Source organism: Tachysurus fulvidraco, chromosome 1 (genome assembly GCF_022655615.1).
Source record: "Tachysurus fulvidraco isolate hzauxx_2018 chromosome 1, HZAU_PFXX_2.0, whole genome shotgun sequence".
NCBI lineage: Eukaryota > Metazoa > Chordata > Actinopteri > Siluriformes > Bagridae > Tachysurus > Tachysurus fulvidraco.
In genome coordinates, this window is record NC_062518.1 from 50,450,507 (window position 1) to 50,460,761 (window position 10,255).

At 38.4% G+C, this 10,255-nt stretch overlaps 1 protein-coding gene and 1 long non-coding RNA gene across 5 annotated transcripts; one reads left to right on the top strand and one right to left on the bottom strand.

The window, feature by feature from the left end:
* Positions 1-319: 319 nt before the first annotated feature.
* On the bottom strand, positions 320-4,502 carry LOC113636630. Of its 3 annotated transcripts, XR_003439110.2 has the most exons (4): positions 4,378-4,502; positions 3,972-4,146; positions 854-1,019; positions 320-768 (listed from the first exon to the last, which is right to left on the bottom strand). It is a non-coding gene; the product is annotated as an uncharacterized LOC113636630 (long non-coding RNA). The 3 variants fall into 3 exon arrangements; XR_003439111.2 differs by lacking the exons at positions 3,972-4,146; positions 4,378-4,502 and adding an exon at positions 2,780-2,868; XR_007140828.1 differs by lacking the exons at positions 3,972-4,146; positions 4,378-4,502 and adding an exon at positions 2,129-2,197.
* Positions 4,503-4,559: 57 nt separating this feature from the next.
* Positions 4,560-6,374, top strand: LOC113636629 (myocilin-like). Of its 2 annotated transcripts, XM_027136825.2 has the most exons (3): positions 4,560-5,239; positions 5,423-5,577; positions 5,683-6,374. In XM_027136825.2, exons 1-3 carry the CDS (start codon positions 5,137-5,139, stop codon positions 5,929-5,931), a joined length of 507 nt encoding a protein of 168 aa, XP_026992626.2. In that variant the 5' UTR covers positions 4,560-5,136; the 3' UTR covers positions 5,932-6,374. The 2 variants fall into 2 exon arrangements, with proteins under 2 accessions (XP_026992626.2, XP_026992625.2); XM_027136824.2 differs by having other exon boundaries at positions 5,423-6,373.
* The last annotated feature ends 3,881 nt before the right edge of the window (positions 6,375-10,255 follow it).

Sequence of the window (10,255 nt, forward strand, 5' to 3'; positions counted from 1 at the left end):
ACAGTGAACCAGCTTTGTGAAGCTGGTGAGGGGCGACCAATAAGCAAGACAAGCTCTGTCTTATCAGCATTGAGGCATAAACAATTTTGAGACCCCCACGTTTTTATCTCAGCAATATAGTGTTAAAAAAGAAAGGTCCAAATTTTGATTAGGCTTAAAGTGAATATAAATCTGAGTGTCGTCTGCATTAAAGTGCTAATTAAGCCCAAGTGATCTTAAAAGCAATCCAAGTGGAAATATGTACATGCTAAAAAGTAAGGGGCCTAAGATGGAACCCTGAGGAACACCCGTACAGACAAAACCAGTCACCAGTCAATGCTGCTGGCACAACACCAGTATGCAGGGAATCATTTACAATACTGAGAACAGCAGGGCACAATGAATACAAACAGGATTTAAACAAGCTTGTAGGGAGGGGAACAAGTAAGTAAGTGGTAACTTTCATATGTGATTCCTCCCTAGTGAGCAGCTCAGTGTCCATTTGTGTGAAAAGGTAGAGAAGGATGTGCCAGACAAACTAGGTGAGCAAAATGTGGAGGATGGAACAGGTACAGCATCAATAAGTTTGTTAACATTGTAAACATAAAAAATAAAAGGTACTATTTTTCATTTAATTAATGAGAAATGTTTTATAAGCAGAACTGATCGTATTAACACCTTATTAAATGTTTTATCATATAAGATCACAGCACTTTATCTAATAATACAGTGGTGTGGGACGGACTTATGTGGTTTAATTAGTTAATCCTGAATGGAGGAGGGCTGAGACTGAAACACAGTGATGGGGAACACATATCAGACATTGACTTTACAATGGTGAGTAAAAAGATGGATCAGGCTGAATAACACTCACCAGGTGTGGTGGTGGTGGGCGAATGGGGCATGAGATGATGGTATGCCCCGATGCTCCACAGTATAGACACGATCCTAGAGTAAGTCTTCCATGGCGCTCTGACAGTGAGACACCAGTAGGATCCACCTGCATGGGTTCTGGTTCTGGAAGAGCGGACTCTGGTCAGCTGAAAGAAAAGAGTGGAGAATTATCCATAGATAGCAGGGGCGCTTCTAGGGTTTCATCTTTAGCCCTCAGTGACAATTTAAAACAAGAAGAGCTTTATATTATATATTATATGACTACATAGTAAGCCAAAAGTTATGCTATTGTTTAAAATGACAAAAGTTTAAAATACACCAAAATTTTATGCATGATGTAATGATGCCAGTCTTGAATCAGATCAGTTCATGTGTGTGTGCATTCTCTACAAACAGTGTGTCCAATGAATGCAGTCATTAATAAACTAATATTCACAAAGACCAAATCAATAAATGTTAGTTTTATTTAGTATTGACACAAAACACAACCTAGTAAACAATTTGTAACATATCACATTTATAAAACACCTTCTATAACCGTCTTTGTGGCTTTCCGCCGATTAACGTTATAGATAAACGCCTCCAGCTCTGACTGACTCTGTGCTTCTCAGGTCAGATAAAGCAGACAGCTGATGACGCACTTTTGAACGCACGTACGTAAAAGATTCGCTCATGGATCAAACTGATATATCATTTTCTTTCCCATCGACGACACGTCCTGCATTTTAACGTAATGTTTATTTTTGAAAGTAAAAATTATACTTATAGTTTTAGGGTGGCTGAGATCACACACAGGGGGCTGGAGCCACCCTAAAAAAGGGCTAGAACCTCTACAATGCTCTTTTATCATGTTACTTCACTAAAGGACAGATTTAATGACATTATGTCTGAAAAGGGTTTTGATTTTTTATATCGTATGTTAATTAAAATAAAAAATCGTATAATATGACTGTTTAAATTGGTTTTGTTTTTATTGTATTTATAAGATATTTTTTGTTTTTGTAATAGAATTTTTTACCATGAAAATAGCTTTGATTGCTGACATGGTATTAAATAAAATAATCTGAATCTTTGTAGATTCCCAAGTGATAAACAGAGACGTCAGCATTATATTGTGAAAAAGTAGATTATCTTCATACCAAAACCTTACATTTTCTCTGGACTTAATGATAAATACATGTCTGACTGTTGAACCAAAAAAACTAGAAAATGACATTCATGACGATTTATGGTGATTTTATTTCCCTTTGCCTACATTGACGCTGATACATTAAAGAGGAGGGGTCCCCGTTCCAAGATGGCGGCTCTATTGACGCATTCGGTCCAATGAACTGCCGTAGCCAAGGCGACATCTAGCCACATACTAACATTAGCACGTATTGAGCGCAAGTGTTCATGGGATATTTAGTGTTCACGCAGTGACGAACTACAATCAGCGATAATACAAGTTACTAATGTATAAAACAGACATTTCAAATGTCGGATACTGCAATTGTTATATTAGTTACTAGAAGAATCGAATATGTGAATAAAATCCGTATCTAGGTGTAGATATCTATGGCTGCTTACTGAACATTAGCCACATGCTAACAGTCTACAAAGCATATGTTCATGGGATATTAGGGGTGTAAGAAAATATCGATACACGTGAGTATCGCGATATTTTGTTTGGCGATATTGTATCGATTCTCAAAAACAAGATATTGATATTTATTAAAAAAGTAAAAAAATTATACAGATTCATGGCAGTTTCATTTTGTTCCGTTTATATCCCAACCGCTAGGTCGCAGTCTTCTTATCTCTGAACTTAAACAGTGACAGGAAGTAGTTAATGGAGATTTAAGATAGCTCCTCAAGGTTAGGCCCACGAAAATAAGGACAGAGAACTCACAAACGTTTCACTCACAACGGTTTATTCCTCCATACACAGGGAAAACCTCCGTAATACCTCCGGTGTTATAACTGAAGCGCGCACAGTTTTGCGCATGCGCACATCCAACTAGTATAACAGTAATAAAGCAACGGCACATTGCTCTTAAAGGGGTAGCACCACTCCACTCGTTACAAAGTATTAGCATAAAGGCGCGCTACTAATGTTAACGGTAAAATAGTTCGCTATATATATGAAGATGCGCATAGAAGTGCCCTGACATCTGAGCATATTGACCAGCTTATCTTTCTTCAGAAAAACCTTGACATTAAATAAAAAGACAAATATAAATACAAATCAAAGAAACCTGTAAAATCCAAGTTTAAAGGTTCTGAGAATGTTCACTATCTGTAAATATTTTATTGTTCATATTTGTTTTGTTTTCTTTAGGAATCCTGCAAGCACTTTATTTTTTCATTGATATTTAGCAGATATAATTCTTTTGTTCAGATCAACATGTTAGGACGCTGCATGCTACAATTGTAAACTGAAACTGTGAAGCTTTAAAGGCAGGGTCTAAAAATATATATGGTCTGTTTATAACAGCTAACATTTAATACATTTAATTTAACACATTTAATACATTTAAGAAATCCTGCAAGCACTTTATTTTTCCCCCCTTATTCATACTGCACATAAAGTGGTTCAATCATATTGAATGTTACAGGGGCTAATTAATGCAAATGCAGTTCCCACTGTGTTCGTGGCCTAGTGGTTAGAGAGTCTGACTCGTAACCCGAAGGTTGTGGGTTCTGAGTATGGGTCACCGTACTTAGCCATATGTCACTTCACTTCACTTTAATAAGTTTTTTTTTTGCTAAGGTTTGCATATGGTGGTGTTCTTGACAGCTTCCCTAAAACTTTATCCTATAATTAAAATAAGAAATATCCCAATATATCGCCTTGCTTACAATATCGCAATGTATCACAACATATCGTATCGCAACCCCATATCGTGATACGTATCGTATCGCCAGATTCTTGCCAATACACAGCCCTATGGGATATGTAGTTTTCACACAGTGTAGATATCTATGGCTGCTTACCGAACATTAGCCACATGCTAAAAGTAGCCCGTCCACAAAGCATATGTTCATGGGATATGTAGTTTTCACACAGTGTAGATATCTTTGCACCCATACGAGCTGAAATAAAATAAACAAATCACCTGAACGGCTTCCCAGGCGGCTGGAACACCAAATTCCCTCCTCTGAACCTGTAGATCTTTCTGTACCTCCTCTACCGAACCGATCCTTTATCGCCATAGCAACGATACTCCAAAGCACATCCGAGGTAAGTCCCAACTGGTCCATGAATTCCTCCCAGTCACATCGTTAACTAAACTAAAGTGTAGGAAAGCAGTTAGATAGTCACAAGAATTAGCGTAGCTTTGGCTGTCTGTGCAGCAGACTCAGAAGAAACAAGTAGTAAACTTTACTCTTGTACACATTATATACACAAATAAAAGTAGTAATAACACTCGGTCAGACAAATACAGATGCTTTAACACACTTTGTCAGTGGTTATTTACTCTATATATTAGCCTTAAAACTCGCAGGAGACAAACAACAAACCTCTCACACCGATCTGCAGTTCTAAACTCCACCCCTTCATCCAATCATAATTCTCAGTATACCTGCAGAGGCGGGAATAAGAAGGACAAGGGCCAATCAGAAAGAAATGAACTAACCTGCTGGGCAAAGCCACGTTTTTAGACAGTGTATTACTAACAAACTCTTAAAGGGGACGTGCACAATTATTTTATCACAATACTCAGACACAGTTATGATATTATATGAACCACAAACAATCATAAATGCCCCATTACATGAAAATAAAAGAAATGATACTTAATATAGGAATACCCCAGCTGGGCTACACTAATGTTTCAGCAAAACAAAGTCATTCAAAATAGGGTTTTAGCAGCACAAAGTGATTCAAATTAAAAAGATACCAAGGGAAATGGGGTCGTAAATTAAAGAACATTAAATATATGCATTAGAAATATTAATAAATAAATAAAGACAAATATATAGATTTAGAAATAAATAAAACATTTTCATTTGAAAAACATTTAAGCATCTGATGTACATGTGAACTAAGGGACACACACACACACACACACACACACACACACACACACACACACACACACACACACACACACAAAACAAAAAATAATACACTAAATGTCTCCTTTTTGTGTCATTTGCCCTCAAGTTTAAACACTTCACTATGACCATTCCAAAGCACTGACACTGGAGACCCCTTCCATAAACATGTCTTTAAAATCTAAGTGAAATTGTAAGGAGTAAAAAAATTTGCAATTAAATATGTTTGATATTTATTTTCTGTCATATATCAGATCTGCTTTAATCACCATGTCTGAAGTTCCAGTTCCTCCCAAAGTCCAGGAGAACTTTCAGGACAATGCAGGTCTGACAGCTTCATTTTTGAAGATTGTTAAATATAAACATGGCTTTAAATCTATAAATTAGCAACCAGCCATTAAAAAAAAACAATTAAATTTGACATGAATTGACATGAAATTTGAAATGTGCCTACAAACAACTTGATTTTTATGATAATAATCTGTTTTGTTTATTCTATGTATAAAAGCCTGTAGGGAACTTGTTTCTGTCGGTGAGCCTGAAACCCATCAGAAGGCCAACAGCACCACAGGAAAATACGGAATGTGGTTCCAGGACCCAGAGTCTCCAGGAGCTCCGTATGGGCCAGACACGGTGTGGTGCATCGACACTGTGAGCAGTGAAGTACGAGAACTGTACGCCTATGAAAACCTGGAGCAGCTTGCCCGTGACTACCCCACCAAGGTCCTGCTTTTACCAGAGTCGATGGGGAGCACCGGGGCCACCGTGTACCACGGATTGCTTTACTACCGACGCAGACAGAGCCCCACGTTGCTGCGTTATGACGTTGCTGCTGAGAACATCGTGGCCAGGAGAGAGCTGCCACACCCAGGATTTCATGTCCAGTATCCTTATTCCTGGGGTGGCTACACCGACATCAACCTGGCTGTGGGTGACAAGGGACTGTGGGCCATTTACAGCACAGAAAAGGCTCGTGGAGGCTCATCATTATCTCACAGCTGGATCCTGAAAACATGAGAGTGATCAGAAGCTGGGAGACCAACATCCAGAAGAACAAAGTGCCGAACGCTTTCATGGTGTGTGGCAGACTGTACACTGTACAACCCAACTTTTATAACATCGTGTAACTTAGCGCCATCTTCTGGCAAATAGATTCAACTGCAAATACAGTGATAACGTAAGTGCTTCCAAAACTTCCTCTGGTGCCTCCTTCATTCTGCCATCATTATCCTTCATGAAAATGATCCAGCATCTTTACAAAAGTAGTGGTGTGTTCTCTAAATGTGCTTAGAAAAATGGGTGAATATAGAAAGAGGTAGATTTTGGATAAAGGAATCCCAAATGGGACTTCACATGGAAGTGTATTTTGTTGGAATATGTGATGTTAACAACCTGTATAAGTTCTTTAAATGCACCTCTGTATCTAAATAAATCCATTTACTGTATCTAAACCAGTAAATTTAAAATAAAGAAAATTAAATATATTTAACATCTAAGCATCTGATGTACATGTGAACTAAGGGAAATTTATGATAATGAATGATAATTTAAAACGGCAGCCATAAATGTATATACACATTTATATATTTACTGAAATTGGAAATGTGCAAAATATTGAGCAGAAAGCAAGGATTTTGCTGTAAATTGCCATGTTACCGAGAAAAATGACCAAACACCAAGGAGAGGAGACATGATGAAATACAGGAGAACACAAGGCAAATTATGATAATAATCCTCTACCTGCATTTAGGACTCTTTACCTGCCACATACAGGCATTATTTAATCAATTCTGCATTAATCTGATCTTACACTCACTCACTCTCACTCACTCATTTTCTACCGCTTATCCGAACTACCTCGGGTCACGGGGAGCCTGTGCCTATCTCAGGCATCATTGGGCATCGAGGGAGGATACACCCTGGACGGAGTGCCAACCCATCGCAGGGCACACACACACACTCTCATTCACTCACACAATCGGGAAAATTTTCCAGGGATGCCAATCAACCTACCATGCATGTCTTTGGACCGGGGGAGGAATCCGGAGCACCCGGAGGAAACCCCCGAGGCATGGGGAGAACATGCAAACTCTGCGCACACACAAGGCGGAGGCAGGAATCGAACCCCGACCCTGGAGGTGTGAGGCGAACGTGCTACCCACTAAGCCACCGTGCCCCCCCTCCCCTTCAGATCTTACAGTCACACTTTTATCTTCTACACTTCAACACAAGAGTTAATTTTCCACACCAGTGATCCATAGTGGCTGTAAATTGCTGTACTGTGTGTGAAGTTTGTAGCTGGTCGTGGAAGTTCTGAGGTTTGAGAGAATTAAAGTATAAAGTATCACACTGGTAGACACGGGCATGTGTAAAAAAGGTTTCACAATTTATTGTGTTCAGACGCAGGACCCAACACTCTGCATATAGCATGGGAGATGAAGGGCCATCATCATCGATTACATCAAGATTTTATAGACAGAACTCAAGTAAAGAAGATATGTAAAAGCAAATCATCATCAGTCATTGGCTCATTCCTTTGTGCACTAACTATATCACATACTTAGGCATTAATCCCCCCCCACCCCACCCCAGGCTGTCAGAGCTGTTTGGACTTTACTCCATTACTTAAAACAATAAATGATGACCTTCATCGCTGGATGAATTTACTACTATCCATTATGGGCAGAATATCAGTAATTAAAATGACTATAGTCCGTAAATTAAACTATATATTTACAATGACTCCAGCACTACCCACCTTCACCTGGTTTAAATCACTAGATTCAATCCTCACTAAATTCTACTGGAAAAATAAGATAACAAGAATTAAATTGACTAAACTACAGAAACCAAAAACACAAGGAGGACTGGAAGCACCACATTTCTACCACTACTTTTTGACCAATCAGCTCCAAAACATATACAAATGGATTCATCCTAACCCATGGCTAGATGTTGAACATTCAATTTGTAAAGAGATTAACATTTCAGAATTACCTTTCTATAGTCAGACAATCAAAAAATCACCAACAATAGCCACAGCTCTGACAGCCTGGGGGAAATGTCATCAAATCACAAACACCCCTCTTGCACCATCTAAATACACCCCGATCTGGAATAACCCAGATTTTATAGTTAATAAGAAGCCACTCAACTTACGCACATGGGTAGATAAGGGCATCACACAACTTCAACACATCCTCCTTAATAACAACATTTTCCCACTTGGTCCAGAAATACGACATTGGGAGTAATTGTTTTTTGGAATATTTACAAATCAAATCATCTATTCAATCAAAAATCGACACTCAGACAATCTAGACCTTTTACCTCCAATCTCAGAACTAATTAATATAACCTCCCCAAAAAAATTACTCTCCAAAATATATAGAATAATATCCAAATCAGACAACATTAAGCCGACCCAATGCTAAATGGGAATCAGACTTATCCATTGCTCCCAATGCCGCTTTCTGGACGCAAATCTGCAAAAATATCTACTTCATGACAAAACATTCCAACTTACAACTTACACGGTATAAAGTACTTCATAGATTTCACCTAACTGGACAGAAATGATTTAAAATGTGTTATAAAACGCTCACACACGGGGAAGTCGTGGCCTAATGGTTAGAGAGTTTGACTCCTAACCCTAAGGTTGTGGGTTTGAGTCTCGGGCCGGCCACGACTGAGGTGCCCTTGAGCAAGGCACCGAACCCCCCCCCCCCCCAACTGCTCCCCTGGCACCGCAGGATAAATGGCTGCCCACTGCTCCTGGTGTAACAAATCATTCAGAATCACTCATTATTTCCACACAATATTTTACTAACATCTAGAATCTTTCATTTCTACAAGTGAATTCAATGAGATCATGAAGCTGAACAGTGAAGGTAAAGCTGCACTGATCCAATAAATAACAGCCATCAATCATACAGATGTCTTGTGTAATTTTACTTTGTGCTCTCTTTCTCTCTCTCTCTTGAACACAGGCACTTGAAACTTCTCATTACATAAGAAAATTTAAAAAATAAAAGTAAAAAAAAAGTAGTTAGTGTAATGTTTACTTCCGGTTAGTTATCACCAATAATGTCTCTGCACTAGAGCTTCAAATCAAATGTCACATTGGGAATGATTATACAGTGGTAAATGTAAGCGATTTTATACTCCATGATAACAGTGTTGCTACAGTACAGAGGCTTTTCTCCCATAGACAGCTCTCTGATCTTCATGCTGGTTTTTCCTTTTTAACAACACATTCAGTCTTCACAAGTAAAACTGGAAACTAAAACCAAGTCTAGAGGTTCAGAACTATTTATTATTTAAATGATCAATCTAACAGGACACACCTGTCACACATGTCATTACATTTCAATATTTTTTATATTTTTCTCATCTAAAAATTGTGTGGTGTGATACAAAATGCAGCATGATCTATGTTATTTACCATAGAACCAAATCTACATATAAATATTAGTAAATAAAAACTAAAGTCGTAAACTTCTCATATTCATCGTTAAACTTTTTTTATTCATAAGAACATCATCTACTTTTTGGTTAACTTAAATATAAATTTATTATTATTATTATTATTATTATTATTATTATTATTATTATTATTATTATTATTATTATTATTATTGAGTCGCCTCTGCTGGCTGTGCCGCTTCCACCGCCTGCTTCACGCATCGGATAGTAACTCCTCCAGTGCTTTCCTTATAGTCTCCCTGCAGTTGCGGACAGGTGGAAGCTGCCACCCAGTTTGGTCGGGTGATATCCCTTCCTCTAGCCTGATCTCGCTGCGTGATTCTCCGAACTGTCATCGAAATGACTTTATCTGTCATGGTGAACTGTAAGAGAATGAGTAATACCCAGCTAGCGGCTGATCTATCTATAAGCTGACATTATAATTATGCACAAATCACATGTGTGTTATTGGTCATTATCCCTCTTCCTCCTGCTCCTCCTACACACTTATTGGCTAAGATCCTTGTGACAGAAGAACCGATCTGAAACACGCCGTAGAATTACAGCATCAATCCGTCATTCTGTTCTACACCACATTATTAATGGTGCTTGAAAAGCAACATTCTTGTTATTGTGCCATAACTTGTCCCACAGCTTTTGTCCTAGACCCATGAATGAGGTGTCGAATCGACCGGCTCATTGAGGTGAGGTGTGCTATGACTTTTATAAGTGATCGGCATTTCAGAGTTCCCGCTACGGAAGCTCAAAGTGGCGCATATATACAGTATATAGGGAGATTTCTGAGGCCTTCAGAAAAAGAGTTGTTTTTGCTCATCGGGCTGGAAAAGGTTCCAAAATCATCTTGAAAGAGTTTTGA

Bases quoted from the DNA above. Each gene is read 5' to 3' on its own strand.
- LOC113636629 (XM_027136824.2), top strand. From the start codon at position 5,137: ATGTTTGATATTTATTTTCTGTCATATATCAGATCTGCTTTAATCACC. The intron at 5,240-5,422 runs GTCTGACAGCTT...TATGTATAAAAG, and splicing joins GAACTTTCAGGACAATGCAG to CCTGTAGGGAACTTGTTTCT.